We start from the raw sequence: 21,528 nt of genomic DNA on the forward strand, positions 1-21,528 counted from the left end.
TAGCTTCCATTAGAGAAATATTTGTCCTGAAATTTCGAGAAAATAAGGGAGTACTTCTCTAGAGCTACCACTCACGATGTACAATGTACATGGATAGCTTCCATTAGAGAAATATTTCTTAAGCACATCATCTAGTGCTGGCTATATCGGACATATTTCGAATATAGCAAGCACAATTACTAAGGGCATGTTTGAGTGTGCATTTGAGAGACCTAAAAGTGCGTTTAATACTCTAAAAGTTCATTTGAATAAAAAAATACCCGTTTGGTAAAAAAAATTGAAAGTACTTTTAAGGATCCAAAAATCCTAAAAATTGCCATAACACATTTGACAAAAGCTTAAAAATGAACCTTTTGTCAAAAAATATTTTTTGACTTAAAAACTTTATTTTTCAAACACAATTCAAAACATGCCCAAGTTCATTGTAACATTTGACTAACATATGGTAAAAGCATTTTTATTACATAAACAATTGCATCAAGTAAAACTAAGAGCATGTTTAAAATTGCGTCGGGAAGTAGAGTTTTTAAAGTAAAAAAGAGCTTTTTAGAAAAAAAAAAAATTATTTTTAAATTTTTCCCAGAAGTGAATTTTGATCATTTTTGAATAAAAAAGTCAAAGTACTTTTAAAATTTTTTACCAAACATGCCAACTTTTTTTTGACATAACTTTTTAGGTATTAAAAGTAATTTTTACCCTCTTTAATGTAATTTCAAACCCTATAAGTCTGTTTGGTAAAAAAAAAAAAAACACTTACTTAAGTTTTTTGCGCTAAAAAAGTTTAAAATTGCATTTTGAAAAAAGTTTGAAAATGAGGTTTCTTTTTTAAAGTTTGAATTATATTTCCTAATTCAAACCCAAATAAACTCTAAAATGTAATGCAGTTTGAAAACTTTAGCCCATAGCTTGGTAAGATTAAGTTGGTTGTACCTCCTTCAACTACCCCCACCCTGTCCCAGGGGGAAGATAAAAGCAAGAGGTTGCCTCCTTTCATAACCACTGAAAGGAAACAAAGCTATTAAAGAATGAAAGATGGAAAAATGACATTTATGATAAAAAATTGACAAGACAAGCTTTGTTAAGGTTTAAAAGTTACGAAATTTCTTGCATTGAGAAGATGCACATGTTAGCTAACACTTCTGCTGTTAAAAATGTCAAACTTCTAGAGAGAGAGAGAAAAAAGAAGAAGAAGAAGGAATTCTTTACCTATAGGAAAAGAAGTGCAACTAGGAGTTTATCTACCAAAAAATAGTAAAAGGTAAAAAAGCAATGCACCCGAACCCAAAAAGGTTAAAGCAAACAGAAGGTGCTGTAATTTGCTTACTGCGATTACAAGTAAGAATATTTTTACACTTCACAAACTCTCTAATTGAACACAACATTAATACAGACTAATAAGACAAACAAACACAATAAAAAATAAGACAAACCAACATAGTAACAATCGTAACTAACCAATTACATAAAGCTTCACGAGATTTATTTTTTAATGATAGTGAATAAAGTTTGTAAGAAGGTGAGGATGAGCAGGGTAACAGCTGCTACTGTGGAAAGACCAGCCCATGGAGTGTTGAAATACCTGCGCACAAGTGGTGCTCGCCATCTAGGCCATCTCTTTTGACAATGTTCATTTAATTCCCTGCAAAGAGCTACGTAATGGAAGCTCTTAACACAAGTGGTGTGGTAAAGCTTGTTGAAGAATTGGACCGCATCCTCTGGAGTCAAGCAGATAGAAAGGATATTTCTTTCACGAAGTATCTCCACGTCCTTAGTAGTGTCAATGAGGTTGTCGAGGAGTATGGCATATGAAGTGATCCTATCATCGCCTTTGGGGTAGCATTGCTCAAAGCTGATGAGATTCTTGATAAATGTTTCTGTGATCTCATGAATTCTTATTTGAGGAATTTCGAGGACGCCATTGCTAAATTTTATGCCCAACATATTTGTAGACTTGCTCTTTCTAAATTTGATTCCAGCTTCTAGGAGACGCGTAGCAGAAGGCACGGGTTCCCATCTGTATGGCATTTTCTTTCCTAATTTGTCTACTTCAATTGATGAAACCAACAATTTTTTAAACAGGTCAGGAATATGTTTGATGTCTCGAAGTTGATGAGATATCCTGAACGAGAATACTTTACGAAAGAATTTAATGGCAAGTTGAATTAGGGTCTTCTTGCATATAGGGCCGATGCTCATGCTGAACAAACGCTCAAGTATCTTCCAAGGTACTTGGTTTTCTAGCAATATCAAGTCATGGTCTAGAACTTCAAGCATACTAGGCGTGCTAAAAATAGGGTCATTTTCTACTTCTTTCTCGCATTCATCATCATTCTTGTGGAATAGCTCAATAATAAAGCAACTATCAATTACCAAAATTTTCACAAATTCTTCTGAGCTATAATGAATGGGTCCAGCATAACATTCACGAGCTTCTCCCTCGAAAGCTTTGATGTAATTGATCATATCTCCCACCATTGTATTTGGAGACCTTGATTTTTTGAGAAGGCTTTGTAAATATTTAGCTTTAATTGTTTCTGTAGCTTTCAAAATTGGGTTTCCATGATGGAGAGGCCCAATCGAAAATGCGTCGGGGATATAAGCTCTTTCATTTTGCCTGTAGAGTGCGATTGGAGTTTTGAAGATGCAACGATTAGGTGACATGAACAAATCCTGGGACATCATTTTTTCTATCGAAGATACCAAGGGTTCAACATCAATTGTATGAGTTTCTTCTCCTTGAACCATATCCATATTTTGTTTTTCTTCCATCTTCTCTCTTGACATCCTAAAGTCGTTTCTTCGTGAATGACCAAAACAAACGAGAAAAATAAAGAAAGGAAATACTTTAGACACAATTCTCTTAAAAACGGATGGAGGAAAATATCAACTTAAAAGAATATGAGAGTAACATTTTCCCAAACAAGAGCATGAGTTTTTGAGACTAACAAAAATAAGGTTTTCTAAGCTCATGGTAGCCTATGGTATAGGGTCTATTTTGCCCTTAATATGAATAAGACGAATGTATATATTGGCAATTATCTTCTTTACTTTTGATATGAAAAATGCTTTGATTTTGTTAATAAAAAATAGGAGAAACTTTATTTAACGTCTTGAATTTTCATCACTTTTACAATTATTCTCCCAAAGTTCAGAAACTCTTAATTTGGTGTATCGAATTACTAATTTTTTGCAATGTCACTATTATGTTAGGTTTTTCTATTAACTCCTGTCAAAATTTCCAAAATATCCAATTTTTTTATTAAAAAAAGTTGCAAAGAGATAAAGTGTACGTTGGTATTTTTGCAAATTCCATTAAATTTTGACCAATACCGGAATCTTTGTAATTTTTTTAAAATTTTTTTTTTTTTCAAAAAACAAAATTTGGGGTATTCTTGTAATTTTAACACTCCTCCGTTATGATTTATTAGAAAATCCTAACGGTTGAAAGACATTGCAAAAAAATTAGAAGTTTAATACACTAAATTGAGAGTTTTTGAACTTTGAGAGAGTAATTGTAAAAGTGATGAAAATTTAGAAGGATTAAGTGAAGTTTCCGGTAAAAAATATGGCATGACTACTTCAAGTGGAACCAAATCAAAGCAAAAATACGTGGCATTAAAATCAGATACCAAATATTAATTGCAACTTCTTACCAGTTCCACTTCTCTTAGATATTGATGTTTTGGTTCCTATAGTGAAGTTCCAGCCTACCTTAACTATATATCCTGCAAGAAAAGTTCATAGAAACCCATCAAAAGAAATATCAAAATGTTTTTTGTTCATTTTTTTGCCTGTTAAAATTCTTTCTTCAGGAATGATCAAAAGAGAGAAAAAAAAAAAGAAAAAAAAGGAAAGGAAAACAAAACAAAATAAAAGATAAGGAGTTAAAAGGATCCCCACCTCAACCTTTGTTGAGTTTGTTCCCAGGACCATAGTGAGGTCCGTTTTGCAGTAGCCCTTTTTATTGATGGAAATGGAAGTTGGGCCAACTACCACGCCTGTGCGAAACAGCTCAGCATGTGCGAAACAGCTCAGTAAAACAGTAAGTCAAGTTAGAGTAATAAAATATAAGGAGATAAAAGGATCCCCACCTCAACCTTTGTTGAGTTTGTTCCCAGGACCATAGTGAGGTCCGTTTTGCAGTAGCCCTTTTTATTGATGGAAATGGAAGTTGGGCCAACTACCACACCTGTGCGAAACAGCTCAGCATGTGCGAAACAGCTCAGTAAAACAGTAAGTCAAGTTAGAGTAATATTATATTATAGGCCCAAGATGTTAAGATAAGATAACTTGTAGGCCCAAACAAAACCGTCAGTCAACTTTGGGGTTTGACTATGGAAGCATCTAATTAGATTGCAGCAGCAAACAAGAAAGCTAACAATCAGCATCTAATTAGACCTAGGGGCGGAACCAGGATTTTGAGTGTGGAGGGACAAATTTCGGGTTAGACTTAGGGAGCTAAGGGATTCTCTTGGGTCTGCGGTGGTGTCTCTATGGGGAGCCGAATGATCAGAGCCACCGAATACATGAACGTCGCTTTGTAGTTGTACAAACAAAGCTACTCGTGAGCCCTTTCGGGCTCGGCCCGTACGCGACTCGATTATTAAATGAGCCGCTCATGGATACAAAATTAAACTCGATTATTAAACGATACAAACCCGTATAAAACCCGACTTGCTCGTTTAAAGCTCGCGAACATACTCATATAAGGGCTCGACTTGTTTATTAGCACGGCTCGTATATATTTATTATATATACATATGAATTAATAAATATAGTTATTATTATTATTTTTTTATATATAATAATAATAATAATAATAATAATAATAATAATAAAAAGTAACTTATATAGTATATTACTTATTATTTATTAAGTAACAATAATTAATTTGTATACAATATATAATTATATCTATGATTATATATTGTATAGACAATATAACATTATGGTTATATCTTAAATGACCTAACCACTGAGTATCTTAAATGATCAAATAATTAATGATAGTTGAAACTTGAATAGACAATTTAAATTATTAATCATATGATTAAATGAAAATCATGATACTTAATCATATATTAATATAATCATATCGATACATATAATTCATATCATATACAATGACAATGTGGTTAGAATAATCCCAAATGAAATGATTAACATTATAAATTTAAAATTGACAATAACAAATTAACTAATGTCCTATTACTCCTATAGCCACAAATTAAGTATTCACAGTGTCGTTGGAAATTTGGAATTGATAGCATGAGATGATATTGTTGATAAGTTAATGATAACTTAAGTAACAAAAAAATGATGATATTATTAATATGAATCGTATGATCAATCATTACATAAGGTTTATGAATACAAAATAAAACAAAATCTTTCACTAAACACTTAACGCAATTAAATCAATCATCACATAAAGTTCAATGCTAATATTTCTTTGGTGTTTCGAAAGTATTTATGTTCATTTTATGTAGGGGTGAAAAGGCGGGCGGTCCACTAACCGCCTTTTATATAATAATAATAATAATAATAGTAGTAGTGATAATATTTATACTTATAACATGATCAATTGATCATTAAATCACAATTTGTTTTTGAAGAGTTAAATCATAATTTAAGTATTAATTTATTATCATTATAATTTATATGATTATATCACATGATCAATTGATGATTATATTCCTTAAAAAAAAAATTATGATTATATAATAACAAATAATACACATATAATATGACATAAGTCATAAGTATACAAATCCATACTAATACAACAATTAAGTACAATAGACTTAATTCCAATTTTAACGTATGTTAAGTAAGTAATTGACATTGGATTAAACAATGTGTTACTTATAATCACAATTGAAGTATTAATATATTATCATTATAATTTATATGATTATATCACATGATTAATTGATGATAAATCATATGATTATATAATAACAAATTATACATATATAATATGATATAAGTCATAAGTATATAAATTCATACTATTACAATAATTAAGTACATAGAGACTTAGCTCCAATGTATGTTATAAACTTATAAATCCATATATGTTATAAATTATAATTATACACATATGCATATTGAATAATATAACTGTATAAGATCAATATTTAATCATATGATTCAATGGAAGTTCCATATTTTTTTTAAAATCATATGATTCAATGACAATTCAAATACTCAATGAAGTTTATCATATTATTCATGTACAATGATAATGTGATTCGTATAATACTAAATTAAATAATTGACATTGGATTAAACAATGTGTTACTTATAACCACAATGGAAGTATTAATGTATTATCATTATAATATATATGATTATATCAAACGAAGAATTGATTTTTTAAATCATATGATTATAGTATAACTTGTATTTTCTTAACAAGATTTATATTTAAGGACTTTTTGTTTTGTTTTGTTTTGTTTTAAGCATGCAAATTACTGTAAAATGGGTCAAATTGCATTTTATTGTATTGCATTGTAATCTTAAAACATTATGGGTATTAATGTCGTTTACTTAAAATAAGGGAAAAACCTTAGCTAGAGACTAGAGCCACTCAAGCTATCTCCCACTCTCCTTTTTCTTTATTTATTTTTCCTCTTTTTTCTTCCTTTCTCCCTAAACTAACGCAACTACTCAATCTACTCCCTTTCTCCTCCTTTTTCCCCACGCGTCGCACCAGGCCACCCACTTCTATATTTTTCTATTTCTTTCCTCTTTTATGTCCCCTCTTTCTTTTTTTTTTTTTTTTTTTTTTTCTTTCTTTACTTAAAATAAGGAGAAAACGTCTTCAAAAATAATTCAATTGGCTATAAATCACATCTCATGAAGCGAATTTCACTAAAAAAAAAAAAAAAAAAAAGGAAAAACCTTATCCAGAGACTAGAGCCACTCAAGCTATCTCCCACTCCACTTTTTCTTTATTTATTTTTCCTTTTTTTTTCTCCCTTTCTCCCTAAACTCACGCAACTACTTAGTCTACTCCCTTTCTCCTACCTTTTCCCCACGCATCCCACCAGGCCACCCACTTCTATATTTTTCTATTTCTTTCCTCTTTTATGTCCCCTCTTTCTTTTCTTTTTCTTCCTTTCTTTCTTATCTCCCCCTCCTTCCCCTTCACACGCCTCATGCCTCACTCCTTCCCTCCCTATCTTATTCTCATTCCTCACATGCACACCCATGGTGAAAGAAAGAGAGAAGAGAACCGGCAGTTGGGTAAGGATTCACAAATTGTTTTTTTTTTTTTTTTTAGTGTTTATTTATGTGCTTGATGAATTTCTTGGTGGGTTTTGTATGGATTTTTGACAATTATTTTGGTGAGTTTTGTTGCACACCCACGGTTAAAGAAAGATAAAAAGGAGAAGTGATCGTAGGTAAATATTCATAAAATAATTGATTTTTCTCTTTATAGTGTTTATTTCTGTGCTTTATGATTTTCTTGCTGGGTTTTGTGTAGAGCATTCCTTCTACAAATTGTAACGAGCAGGCGAGATGAGTACCCGATAAGGGGCTCGGCTTGCCTATCATAAATCGAGCTCGAGGTCAGTCTTGGACGAAAAAGTCTTCTTGGCGAGTCGAGTCAAACACAATTTTCTAAACCCGTCATGAGCTTGAGCTCGGCCCGAGCTTGTGAATAAGTAAGTTTAGTCGAGCTTGAGCAGCCTCGGCTCGCCCAAAGTGGGCTCGTGGGACAATGGCCGAAGAATATTTGATGAGAGAGAGGGCTGAAGATAAAATAATAAAAAATAATTTGCGGGGACATTTTTCAGTGATTTGAGGGGACAAATTTTTAGATTTTAAAGAATATATATAAAGAATACATACTGTAGCAAAATTTTCAAAAGAACGTCCCCCCACCTACGCACGTAGGTCCGCCCCCAATTAGACCACAACTACAAGTGACTACTAATAACATTTTACAAGAAGTGAGCAGTCTCTGTTAACTTCATTAATCTTCTTCAAAGTGAGGAGTTGGAGTTGTTAATTAATTGTACGTAACATATGCATGCATATGCATTCTGGTCTTGACCGGCCGACCCAGTTATATATCATCACGTGAAGACTTGTAATTGGACCAAACAAGTGATAAGCCTACAAATAAGCATAGAATCCTTAAAAACTAGCATCAAGCACACAATAGATGGTCTAGTAATCATCAAAAATGGTGAAGAGAGTGTAGGTTTATTGAAAGCAATATAATAGCAAATATAATGAATGTATGATTATATATGCATTGTAATATCTAATTGGTTCGAATCCTAGATTTTGTCTTCTTTCACCCCTTCTCATACCAAGGCTAAATACCGAAATGTCTTAGTGTCTGTTAGATTTGGAAGCTGATACTTCCCCACCATATAAATCTTGTTGGTTTTTTAGACTAGTAGTCGTTCTTCTCTAATCCGCTGCTAGCCATTACTCCCAACTCCCCAACTTTGTTTATTTATTACTAGTCTGTGAATTGATATCCATTACTACCCATTCTTAGTCATAACTATATCTTGTTAGTTATTTAATTTTAGTATCTCCAACAGATCTTGTAAATTAGTTTTTTTTTTAGCTAAATTTAGTTACTATGCTTTATTTTTTTACTCCAATAGTCATTGTAAAATAGAAATTTTCTCAACAATTGCTATAGTAAACTTTCAAATATGAAAGTTTACTGTAGCAACTTATAAGTAATATTTTATTATATTTTCTCTTGCTATTTTTTAATCTTTTTTTTCTCTCTCTCTCTCTCTCTTTATGGGAGAAGAAAAGGAAATGATAAAAAAATAAAAAAATAATACTAAAAAAATAATATTTAATTTGAGCATTTCCAAGGAGAAGGAGAATAGGCAAATCCTTTCTAATAGTCAGATTTAATTATTATTACCATTTTTTCCTTTCTAGCAAAATAGCCATTTTGTAGTTTTTCCTGAACAAAGTTTTCCTCTAAACTGGATTGGAGGAATTTTCTCAAACTTAGTTTATAAAAGTGAAATGTGTCAATTTTTTTTAATAACATGTGAGATGCACATGAGTTTTTAATGAAATTTATTCTAACTTTATTTATACTATTAAAAAAACACGTGAACATGTTTAAGAGACACATGTCACTTTATAGGTTAGGTTGGAAGAAATTCCTCCAACTCAGTTTGAAGGAAAACTTTGTTCATTTGTCCTTCTAATATGAATAGTAAAGGATTGGACAAAGTTTTCCTCCAAACGGACAAAAATTTCCTCCAAACCATTTTGGAGGAAATATCCTCCAACCCATGAAAAATAGTGCCAAGTAGTTATAAACATTTAAAATGTACATTCAATTCTTAACTTCATTAATAGCAGTTTACTAACTTAGACTACATTTAGGGTTAAATACCTCAGACCCTCCTAGAGTTTGGCAATTTTGTTTTTCCTCCCTATGGTTTCATTTTTATCACAGGAGGTCTCTGTGGTTTTGATAATAGACCAAGTTAGTTCTCCGTCAGTTGACCGTTAGTTGACTTAACGGAATTTCACGTGGACCAATCAAATGTTGATACATGGCACCTATTTAATTTTTTTTAAATTAAAAAAAAAATGTATTTTCGAAAAAAAAAACCAAAAAAGAAAAGAAAAAAAATTGTGGGTGGCCGAGCTCCCATTGGGGGTGGTTTCGGCCACCCCCAAGACCCATTGGGGGTGGCTGAAGCCACCCCCATCCAGCCCGATGGGGGTGGCCTGCCCACCCTCATGGCCAAAGGGGGTGGCTCGGCCACCCCCAATTTTTTTTTTTTTTTTTTTTTTTTTTTTTTTTTTTTTTTTTTTCGAAAATACATTTTTTTTAATTAAAAAAAAAATTAAATAGGTGCCACGTGTCAACATTTGATTAGTCTACGTGGAATTCTGTTAAGTCAACTAACGGTCAACTGACGAAGGACTAACTTGGTCTATTGTCAAAAACACAGGGACCTCCTGTAATAAAAATGAAACCCCAGGGGGGAAAAACTAAAGTTGCCAAACCCCAGGGGGGTCTGAGGTATTTAACTCCTAAATTTAATATGCGTTTTAAATGTTTATAGACACTTAACACTGTTTTACATAGGTTGTAGGATATTTCCTTCAAATTGGTTTGGAGGAAATTTCTGTCCAATTAAAAATGTATACTTTTTCAGTAGCTATTTTGCATATTTCTGTTAGAGATGCTCTTAGAGTAGATAGTTAAAATAGATGTTTTGTTAGAGTGTGTAATGAAAAACTAGTAGCTAAAATGAAAAAAGAAAAGAAAAGAAAAGAAAAGAAAAGTATTTTGAAAAGTTAAAATAAAAAACCTTGCCAGAGATGCTCACAACATGCATTTCATGTGTAGTTATTCAAAACAAATAGTTAACACAACAACAAACAATGTAGTCATGAAGAGCAATATTGTCATTCCCTAGTAAGTACTTCCATACTCACTCTTTTCAGCGAGGATTCTTACCTCCTGCATATAATTGCATCCATCCAAATTTTATATATATATATATAAGTTCGTCTTCAAATAATTCACTTCATTAATTTGAGATGATTGCTTATAATAGTCCTAAAATCAAGATCGATGTTTAAACGCCAAAACAAGCCGAAGCCATGGTGACATACCAAAATAATTCCTAAATCAAGTAAAACTAAGTCTATTTGGTAATATATACCTGTTTTGTAATATATATATAAAACGTTTTGAACTTTCTTGCTCCAAAAAGGTTTTAAATTGTATTTTAGAAAATTTTTGAAAATCTCTTTCCGATTTTTTCTATAAAAAAAAAAAAAAAAAAAAAAATTATATTTCTTAACGCAATCCTAAATAAACTCTAAATCTAATGCAGCTTGAAGACTTAAGCACACATGTAGGTAAAATTAAGTTGGTTTCTTTCATAACCACTACAAGGAAACAAAGCTATTAAAGAATGAAAGAAGGAAAAATGACATTTATAATCGAAAATTGACAAGACAAGCTTTGCACTCTATCAGGACATGAGATCACAAGCCTTATAACTTGCTATACATTCTACCAATGATGCCCAATAAGAGCCGTCTCCCCCCGGAAAAGACTGTGGTTAGATAACCTGAGAGTCTCTTGATCAACCAGCATCTCAGGTTTAATCAACCGGCATCTTAGCTCACCATCTCGGCTCGGCCACCCTCGATGTACAGTGCTTTTTGCTAAAGAGGAAACCCTAACAGTTTACTATTTGTAATTTTCTTATTTTGTTTAGATTTCTCCCTCATCTATATCAACTTATCCTCGGAAGCTTAACAATTTCAGTGTCCAAGATGCGAATATTTTTGTCTTGAAATTTCGAGAAAATAAGGGAGTACTTCTCTAGAGCTACCACTCATGATGTACAATATATGTACATGGATATATAGCTTCCATTAGAGAAATATTTCTGAAGCACATCATCTAGTGCTGGCTAGATAGGACATAGGACATATTTCGAATATAGCAGCACAACTACTAAGGGCATGTTTAAGTGTGTATTTGAGAAGTTTAAAAGTGTATTTAACACTCTAAAAGTTTATTTGAAGAACAAAATACTCGTTTGGTAAAAAGATTGAAAGTGCTTTTAAGGGTTCAAAAAGCTTAAAAATTGCCAAAACGCACTTTGACAAAAGCTTAAATGATTTTTTTTTTTTTTTTTTTTTTTTTTTTTTTTTGGGTCAAAAATCACTTTTTGACTTAAAAACTCTATTTTTCAAATATAATTTAAAACATGCTCAGGTTCATTGTGACAGTTGGCTAACATATGGTAAAAGTATTTTTATTACATAAACAATTGCATTAAGGAAAACTAAAAGCATGTTTAAAATTGTGTCGGGAAGTAGAGTTTTTAAAGTCATGAAGAGCTTTTAAGAAAAAAAAATATATATATATTTTAAATTTGTCCCAAAAGTGCATTTTAACCATTTTTGAATAAAAAAGTCGAAAGTACCTTTCAAATTTTTTACCAAACATGCCAACTTTTTATTTGACATAACTTTCTAAGTATTAAAAATACTTTTTACCCTATTTAACATAATTTCAAACCCTATAAGTTTGTTTGGTAAAAAAAAAAAAAAAAAACCAACACTTATTTAAGTTTTTTGCTCTAAAAAAGTTTAAAATTGCATTTTGAAAAAAGTTTGAAAATGAGGTTTCTTTAAATTATATTTCCAAATTCAAATCCAATTAAACTCTAAAATCTAATGCAGTTAAAATTTTACCAACCCATAGCTTGGTAAAATAAAGTAGGTTGTACCTCCATCAATTCCCCTACCCTGTCCCGGGGGGAAGATAAATGCAAGATGTTGCCTCCCTTCTTAACCACTAAAAGGAAACAAAGCTATTAAAGAAAGAAAGAAGGAAAAATGACATTTATGATAAAAAATTGACAAGACAAGCTTTGTTAAGGTTTAAAAGTTACGGAATTTCTTGCACTGAGAAGATGCAAGTTAGCTAACACACTGCTAAAAATGTCAAACTTCTAGAGAGAAAAAATAAAGAAGGAAAGAAGAAATATTTACCTACAACTACAGAAAAAGAAGTGCAACTAGGAATTTTTCTACAAAAAAATAGTAAAAAGTTAAAAAGCAATGCACCCGAACCAAAAAGGTTAAAGCAACGGAAGGTGCTCTGATTTGCTTAGTGCGATTACAAGAAGTAAGAATATTTTTACAATTCACAACCTCTCTAATTTAACACAACATTAATACAGACTAATAAGACAAACAAACACAATAAAAAATAAGACAAACCAACATAAAGACAAACATAGTAACAACCGTAACTAACCAATTACATAAAGCTTCAGGAGATTTATTTTATAATAGAGAATAAAGTTTGTAAGAAGGTGAGGATGAGCAGGGTAACAGCTGCTAATGTTGAAAGACCAGCCCATGGAGTGTTGAAATACCTGCGCGCAAGTAGTGCTCGCCATCTAGGCAATCTCTTTTGACAATGTTCATTTAATTCCCTGGAAAGAGCTACGTATTTGCAGTCCTTCACACAAGTGGTGTGGTAAAGCTTGTTGAAGAATTGGACCGCATCCTCTGGATTCATGTAGATAGAAAGGATATTTCTTTCACGAAGTATCTCCACGTCCTTAGTAGTGTCAATGAGGTTGTCCAGGAGTATGGCATAGGAAGTGATCACATCATCGCCTTTGGGGTAGCATTGTTCAAAGCTGATGAGATTCCTCATAAATGTTTCTGTGATCTCATGAATTCTTATTTGAGGAATTTCGAGGATGCCATTGATAAATTTTATGTCAAACATATTTGTAGACTTGCTCTTTCTGAATTTGATTCCAGCTTCTAGGAGACGTGTAGCAGAAGGCACAGGTTCCCATCTGTATGGCATATTCTTTTCTGATTTGTCTACTCCCCTTGATGAAACCAACAATTTTTTAAACAGGTCAGGAATATGTTTGATGTCTTGAGGTTGATGATCAGATACCGTGAACAAGAATACGTTACGAAAAAATTCAATGGCAAGTTGAATTAGGGTCTTCTCGCATATAGGGCCGATGCTCATGCTGAACAAACGCTCAAGTATCTGCCAAGGTACTTGGTTTTCTAGCAATATCAAGTCATGGTCTAGAACTTCAAGCATACTAGGCGTGCTATAAATAGGGTCATTTTCTACTCCGCCCTCCTTCTTAGCGACTGTCCTGTGGAACAGCTCAATAATAAAGCAACTATCAATTACCAAAATTTTCACAAATTCTTCTGAACTACAATGAATCCGTCCAGCATAACATCCACGAGCCTCTCCCTCCAAAGCTTTGATAGAATCGATCATATCTCTCAGCATTGTATTTGGAGACCCTGATTTTTTGAGAAGGCGTTGTAAATATTTAGCTTTAATTGTTTTTGTAGCTTTTAAAACTGGGTTATGACGATGGAGAGGCCCAATCGAAAATGCATCAGGGGTATAAGCTTTTTTATTTTGCCTGTTGAGTGCGATTGGAGTTTTGAAGATGCAACGATTATGTGACATGAACAAATCCTGGGACATCGTTTCTTCTATCGAAGATACCAAGCGTTTAACATCAATTGTATGAGTTTCTTCTCCTTGAACTATATCCATATTTTGTATTTCTTCCATCTTCTCTCTTGACATTCTAAAGCTGTTTCTTCGTGAATGACCAAAACAAACAAGAAAAATAAAGAAAGGAAATACTTTAGGCACAATTCTCTTAAAAATGGATAGAGGAAAATATCAACCTATAAGAATATGAGAGTAACATTTTCCCAAACAAGAGCATGAGTTTTTGAGACTAACAAAATTAAGGTTTTCTAAGCTCATGGTAGCCTATGGTATAGGTTTTCTATGAATGAGACGAATGTATATATTGGCAATTATCTTCTTTACTTTTGAAATGAAAAATGCTTTGATTTTGTTAATAAAAAATAGGAAAAACTTTATTTAACTTCCTGAATTTTCATCATTTTTACAATTATTCTCCCAAAGTTCAGAAATTTTTAATTTAGTGTATCGAATTACTAATTTTTTGCAATGTCACCATTATGTTAGGTTTTTCTATTAGATCCTGTCAAAATTTTCAAAATACCCATTTTTTTTATTAAAAAAAGTTGCAAAAAGATAAAGTGTTGGTATTTTTGTAAATTTCGTTAAATTCTGACCAACACCTGAATCTTTATAATTTCTTTTTTTAAAAAAAAAATTCAAAAAACAAAATGTGGGGTATTCTAGTAATTTTGACACTCCTCTATTATGATTTATCAGAAAAATATAACGGTTGGGTGACATTGCAAAAAATTAGAAGTTTAATACACTACATTGAGAGTTTTTAAATTTTAAAAGAGTAATTACAAAAGTGATGAAAATATAGAAAGATTAAGTGAAGTTTCTGTTGAAAAATATGGCATGACTACTTCAAGTGGAACCAAATGAAAGGAAAAATACGTGGCATTAAAATCAGATACCAAATATTAATTGCAACTTCTAACCAGTTCCAATGCTCTTAGTTATTGATGTTTTGGCTCTTATAGTGAAGTTCCAGCCTACCTTAAGGATATATCCTGCAAGAAAAGTTCATATAAACCCATCAAAAGAAATATCAAAATGTTTTTTGTTCTTTTTTTGCCTGTTAAAATTCTTTCTTCAGGAATGATCAAAAGAAAGGAAAAAAAAAGGAAAGAAAAACAAAACAAAATAAAAGATAACTTTAGGCGCAATTCTCTTAAATCTTTGTTTTTGATTCGTAAACTGAAGTTCTAGGCCGCCTTCAACACCCTGCAAGAAAAGTTCATTCTCTTTTCGCTCGTATTTAAATGAAATTATTATAAGTGGATTTTTCAGATAACGTAAGTTCTACACTATAATCCAGTTTTAGACACCAAAATGAGTAACTCTTATCTGATTTAAAAGAAAAAAAAATAAAATCACTTAGACTCTTGAATTGCCATGCGTTTTGAGAATGACTCCCTTAAATTTTAAAAACTCTCAATTTCACTCCCCTGAACTTTTAATTTGATGCAATGTACTCCCTCTGTCAATTTTTAGCAGAAGTTAAACATGATTAAATGACCTTCATACCCATGATTTTTTTTTTTTTTTTGTAAAATTCTAAATTTACCCTTGTGACACAATTGTTTTTTTTTTTTTTGATAAAAAAAAAGAAGCAAAAATCGAGGGAATTTTGGTATTTTTGTTAAAGTTAACCCTGAAAATTGACGGAAGGGGTCTTTTGTCAAGTTTATAAAAAATATAAAAAATAAATAAAATAAAAAAAGAAGGGAAAGATAAACTCTTAACAGGATTAAATAGCATAATAAACAGGGAGTTATAATATAGATATAGATGCTTAAACTAACGAAACATGTTTAATGAGTATAAAGAAAACTCCATATACAGGGTTTATTTGCAAAGTACAAACGAGTGAGCTTCATAAATCATACTGATGCATATTGAAGATGAAAATAGAAATTAGATTCAGTGACGAACTTGGAGAAAAAACACTATAGTCTATAGCCTTGAAAACAGATAAGGAGATAAAAGGATCCCCATACCTCAATCTTTGTTCCCAGGAAAGTAGGCAACTAAACTACCATAGTCATGAGTTGAGGTACGTTTTGCAGTACAAGTTTGGAGCAAGTGCGCCCTTTTTATTGATGGAAATGGAAGTAGGGTCAACTATACCATGCATGTGCGAAACAGCTCAGCAGGGCCAACTATACCATGCATGTGCGAAACAGCTCAGCAGGGCCAACTACACCATGCATGTGCGAAACAGCTCAGCATATATATTAACAGGGGCTGAACTACGTACAGGGCTGGGGAAATTTTTTAAAACTCCATCAAAATACTATTAGGCTTTGTTTGCAAAGGACTTGGGAAAAAAAACAAATTGACTATTATTCCTCTCAAAATTAATTTTAAAAATTCTTATTTTTTACATTACATCATTCATTTTTTATTACTATTTAAATAAAAAAAATCATTACAAAACAATTTTTTTTTTTTTTTTCACATTATTCAAATTTGCTACAGTTTTAATCAACTTCATTTTTCAAGTCCTTTAGGAAACACACCCTTAAGTCCACTATTAACCCTTATATTTCACTTTTTATCCCTCTAAATTACTATTTCACCCCCTTAAGTGTTCATTTTTTTTTTTTTTTTTGCTTATTATATTAGATTTATCCAATAGGGACAAGTAAAAAACAGTTGTCTTTTGCTTATTATATTTAAATAAGACTGCAATTTTTCGCATTGCACAAGGCTGCACTTCTTTGTATAGTGTGAAAAGACTTGTGAAAAATGTAACTTAAAGACTTCTTGCTTATTTTTTTTTTTTTTACCAATAATAGTAAAATGGCTAGTTAAGAGGATAAAAGCTATTTTTTCACACATTTCCTATTTTAGGGGCAAATTTAGCACAAGAGGGGGCTTAAGTTTCCCAAAAATTTAAACATTCATCTATAATTATATATATATATATATTTTTTTATGTGGTAGAACCTTAAAAATTAGGTTTTTTTTTTCCTCACTCAAATTTCTGATTCCGTCTATATATAAAATGTGTCCATTGACCTGTCTCCAAGGGGTAGCTCAATCAGCTAGGGACCACGCATTATGAAGCGGACGTCAAGTTTGAATCCCCTCTTGTGTGAACATGTATTAAAAAAAAAAAAAAAAAAAAAGGTGTCCTTTGACCTTAAGTAAAACAGTAAGTCAAGTTTGAGTAATATTATAGGCCCAAGATGTTAAGATAATAGCCCAAAACCGACTTTCCATCCGAATCTTTGCATCGCTATTGATGCAATATGTTAGCGTTCTAACATAGGAAAATGCAAGCGGTGCCAATTACCATAGGAAAATGCATACAATATTATTAACATAGGAAAATGCAAGTGGTGCCAATTACCATGCCCCATGCACGCATGTGCGAAAAAGTTCAGGGAAATGAAAGAAAAACAAAACAAGGAAAGTTTTTTTATTACAATTTTCATACAATGATACAAAACTATGTGACAGTTAATAAATAGTAGGGGAAAGTTCATATACTCTCCTCAAACTACCACCCAATTAATAATATCCTCCCAAACTTTCAATTGTGACAATGCCCCTTTTCCAAACTATCAAAACATTGTTAATGTTTTTTCCAATGATCAAACTACCCTTAGTAAAATAAAAACAAAAAACACTAAAACTTCTAGAAAAAACCTATATATATAATTCAAGTAGTGGCCAAATTAAAAAAAAAAATAAAAATAAGAAAAAAAAATAAAAATTTCAATTTCTTTTTATGAAAATTGAAACTTATCTTCCTTTTTTTTTTTTTGAAAATTTTTTAAAATAAAAATTTCCGTTTAAAAAAATTAAAAAAACTTCGTTTGAAATTAATAAAATTAATTTTTTTTTGTTTTTTTTTTTAAAAATTAATTAATTAATTAATTTTTTTTTTTCAAATTAATATAGTTATTTTTGTCTTATTGAGAAATCTATAGGGATATTTTTATCTTTTTGTTAGCCTTGTCCCTTGTGAGAGACATTGACAATGTTTTAGTAGTCTTTGAAGGGATACTATCACAATTAAAAGTTTGGGAGAGACATTATCAATTAGATGGTAGTTTGAGTGTGGTATGTGGACTTTCTTCTAAATAGTAAAATAATTAAGAGTGCTTGGTTAACAAGTCAACTACTTATAATTATATTGACAAATCATATTTTTTATTTAATCATTTTACTAATTAAAGACAGCCATATCATTAAATAAAAGGACCCATTGTGTTACTATATATATTTTGAGAGACACATTGTAGTATCCTATCAAAATATCATGTTACCAAACAAAACCGTCAGTCAGCTTTGAGGTTTGACTATGGAAGCATCTAAGCAAGTATTTGCGAGGTGTTAATTAGATTGCAGCAACAAACAAGAAAGCTAACAATCAGCATCTAATTAGACGACAAGTGACTGCTAATTAATAACATTTTACAAGAAGTGAGCAGTCTCTCTTAACTTCATTAATCTTCTTCAAAGTGAGGACTTGGAGTTGTCAATTGTAATATATGCATCTATTGTGGTCTTGACCGGCCGACCCAGTTATAATCACGTGAAGACTTGTAGTTGGACCAAAAAAGTGATAAGGCTAGAAATAAGCATAGAATCCTTATAAACTAGCATCAAGCACACAATAGATGGTCTAGTAATCATCAAAAATGGTGAACAGAGTGTTGGTTATTGAAAGCAATATGATAGCAAATATAATGAACTTATGATTATGCATTGCAGTAGCTAATTGGTTTGAATCCTAGATTTTATCGTCTTTCACCCCTTCTCATACCAAGGCTAAATTCTAGAGTCTGTCTTAGTGTCCGTTTGATTTGGAAGCTGTTACTTCTTACCATATAAATCTTGTTGGTTTTTTAGACCAGTAGTCATTATTCCCCAATCCGCTGCTAGCCATTACTCCCAACTTTTTGTTTATTTATTACTAGTTTGCGAATTGATATCCATTACTACCCAGTCTTAGTGATAACTCTATTTTGTTAGTTATTTAATTTGAGCAACTCCAGCAGTTCTTGTAAATTAGTTTGTTTTAGCTAAATTTAGTTACTATGCCTTATTTTCTTACTCCAACAATCATTGTAAAATAAAAATTTTCTCAACAATTGTTACAGTAAACTTTCAATCTTATAAGTAATATTTTCTCTTTCTTTCTATTTTTTTAATCTTTTCTCTTTCCACTCTCTCTTTTTATGGGACAAGAAAATGAAATGATAAAAAAAAATAATAATAATACTAAAATATAATATTTAATTAGAGCATTTCCAGGAGAATAGACAAATCTTTTCTAATAGTTAGATTTAATCATTATTAGCATTTTTTTCCTTTCCAGAATAGCCAATTTGTAGTTTTTCCTTCTAATATGAATAGTGAATAGGCTCACACTATAAACTTTGTTTATTAAAATTTTTCCCTCCCTTTCTTTTACTCTCTCTCTCCTCCTCTTTCTTTTATACTTTCTCTCACAGAAAATAATATTTAAAGAAAATAAGGAGTACAATAGAAAATCTATTAGAGTGTATATGAAAAAAATGAATAGCTAAATTAAAAATGTGTACTTTTTCAGAAGCTATTTAGCCTATTTTTGCGGGAGATGCTCTTAGAGTAGAAGATTAAAATAGTGTTTTGTTGGAGTGTGTAGTGAAAAACTAGTAGTTAAAATGAAAAAGAAAAATAAATAAATAAATAAAAAATTGTATTTTGAGTAAAAACTCTTGCTAGAGATGCTCTTCATGTGTAGTTATTCAAAACAAATAGTTAGTACACAACAACAAACAATGTAGTCATGAAGAGCAATGTCATTCCCTGTAAGTACTTCCCTACTTACTCTTTTAACGTGGATTCTTACTTCCTGCATATAATTACATCCATACAAATAATATATATATATATATATATATATATATATATATATATATATATATATATATATTATTTGAGATGATCGCTTATAATAGTTCTAAAATCAAGATCGATGTTTAATCGCGGAAACAAGCCGAAGCCATGGTGACATACCAAAATAATTCCTAAATCAAGTAAAACTAAGTCTGTTTGGTAATATGTATATATATCTTGCTCTAAAAAGGTTTAAAATTGTATTTTAGAAATTTTTTGAAAATGAGGCTTTTTTTAAAGCTCTTTCCTACCCTTTCTATATATATATATATATATATATATATATATAAATAATTATATTTCCTAATGCAATCCCAAATAAACTCCAAATCTAATGCAGTTTGAAGACTAGCCCACAGGCAGGTAAAAGTACGTTGGTTTCTTTCATAACCACTAAAAAGGAAACAAAGCTATTAAAGAATGACAGAAGGAAAAATGACATTTATGATCGAAAATTGACAAGACCGCTTGGCTACTTTGAGGGAGCCTTGACCTCCAAAAGCACAACAAGTGTGCAGTTTGATAATTTCCAGCCTGCCTCTTTATTCCTTCTACCTCCTATAGGAAAAATGTTACATAAGAGACCTAGTATTAGGTCTGGACTTTAGTATTCAGATTCTGACCTTACAAGGGAAGAATCGTAAATACTATTATGACTTTATTGAAAACAAAATAAAAGAAGATACTCTCCTTATTAGTTTAAACATGAGTGTCACGTTTGGAGATAATCTCCTTATAGAATAATAAAACCTAATATGGAGATACTCTCCTTATTGAACTAAACTTGAGACACACGTGACTTGGGGTTCACATCATTCCCCTTCCCTAACAATTCCCTTGTCCTCAAGGGAAAATTCTGGAAATTGCTTTTGAATGAATTCCTGCTCTTCCCATGTTGCTTCCGCCGGTGATAATCCCTGCCAATGAATTAAAATCTCAGGCTTCTTGTTATGAATCCTCTTCTCCAACACAGCTCTTGGTTTCGGAATGATACGATCATCTTCCAAGACATCCGGCAGTTGTGGCAAGGCAATTTGTTCTCCCCCTAGATGTCGTTTGAGCAAACTGACGTGGAAAACAAGATGGATGCGAGCTCCTAATGGCAACTCCAGCTTATAAGCTACTGGACTTTTTTTTTTGATGATTTTGAAGGGCCCAAAAAACCTTGCTGACAGCTTGGCACTTCTGCGTAGGTGGACGGATACCTGTTTATATGGATGTAATTTAAGAAACACCCATTCCCCCTCCTCAAACTCTTCTTCCCGATGCTTACCATGCATCATACACTTTCTTCATTCTTTCCTGCATCAACTTCATGTTCTCCCTCAGCTCCCTTAACACTTGATCACGTGTCAGTAGCTCCCTTTCCACCACTTCTACCCTTGCCGTCCTAGGTAGATAAGTAAGCAAGGTGGGTGGATCTCTCCCATAAACTGCTGCAAAAGGGGTGGTTTTGAGGGTAGAATGCCAGCTTGTATTATAACTGTATTCAGCACAAGCCAACCACTTGCCCCACTCCTTGGGTTGAGAGCTCGTAAAACAACGCAAATACATTTCCATGGTGCGATTCACAACCTCAGTTTGGC

General features: G+C 31.8%; 2 protein-coding genes and 1 long non-coding RNA gene across 3 annotated transcripts; all 3 read right to left on the reverse strand.

The window, feature by feature from the left end:
• Positions 1-1,479: 1,479 nt before the first annotated feature.
• LOC132162921 (UPF0481 protein At3g47200-like) lies at positions 1,480-2,792 on the reverse strand. The gene has a single exon (XM_059573132.2). It carries the CDS (start codon positions 2,782-2,784, stop codon positions 1,480-1,482), a length of 1,305 nt encoding a protein of 434 aa, XP_059429115.2. The 5' UTR covers positions 2,785-2,792.
• Positions 2,793-3,504: 712 nt separating this feature from the next.
• Positions 3,505-16,064, reverse strand: LOC148584110 (uncharacterized). Its single transcript, XR_015912958.1, has 3 exons — positions 16,045-16,064; positions 15,041-15,054; positions 3,505-3,689 (listed from the first exon to the last, which is right to left on the reverse strand). It is a non-coding gene; the product is annotated as an uncharacterized LOC148584110 (long non-coding RNA).
• Positions 12,617-14,251, reverse strand: LOC148584111 (UPF0481 protein At3g47200-like). The gene has a single exon (XM_088519301.1). The coding sequence runs from the start codon at positions 14,129-14,131 to the stop codon at positions 12,827-12,829; it is 1,305 nt and encodes a 434-aa protein (XP_088375427.1). The 5' UTR covers positions 14,132-14,251; the 3' UTR covers positions 12,617-12,826.
• Positions 16,065-21,528: the final 5,464 nt, after the last annotated feature.

Source organism: Corylus avellana, chromosome 8 (genome assembly GCF_965113065.1).
Source record: "Corylus avellana chromosome 8, dhCorAvel1.hap1.2, whole genome shotgun sequence".
NCBI lineage: Eukaryota > Viridiplantae > Streptophyta > Magnoliopsida > Fagales > Betulaceae > Corylus > Corylus avellana.

Bases quoted from the DNA above. Each gene is read 5' to 3' on its own strand.
- LOC132162921 (XM_059573132.2), bottom strand. From the start codon at position 2,784: ATGTCAAGAGAGAAGATGGAAGAAAAACAAAATATGGATATGGTTCAA.
- LOC148584111 (XM_088519301.1), bottom strand. From the start codon at position 14,131: ATGTCAAGAGAGAAGATGGAAGAAATACAAAATATGGATATAGTTCAA.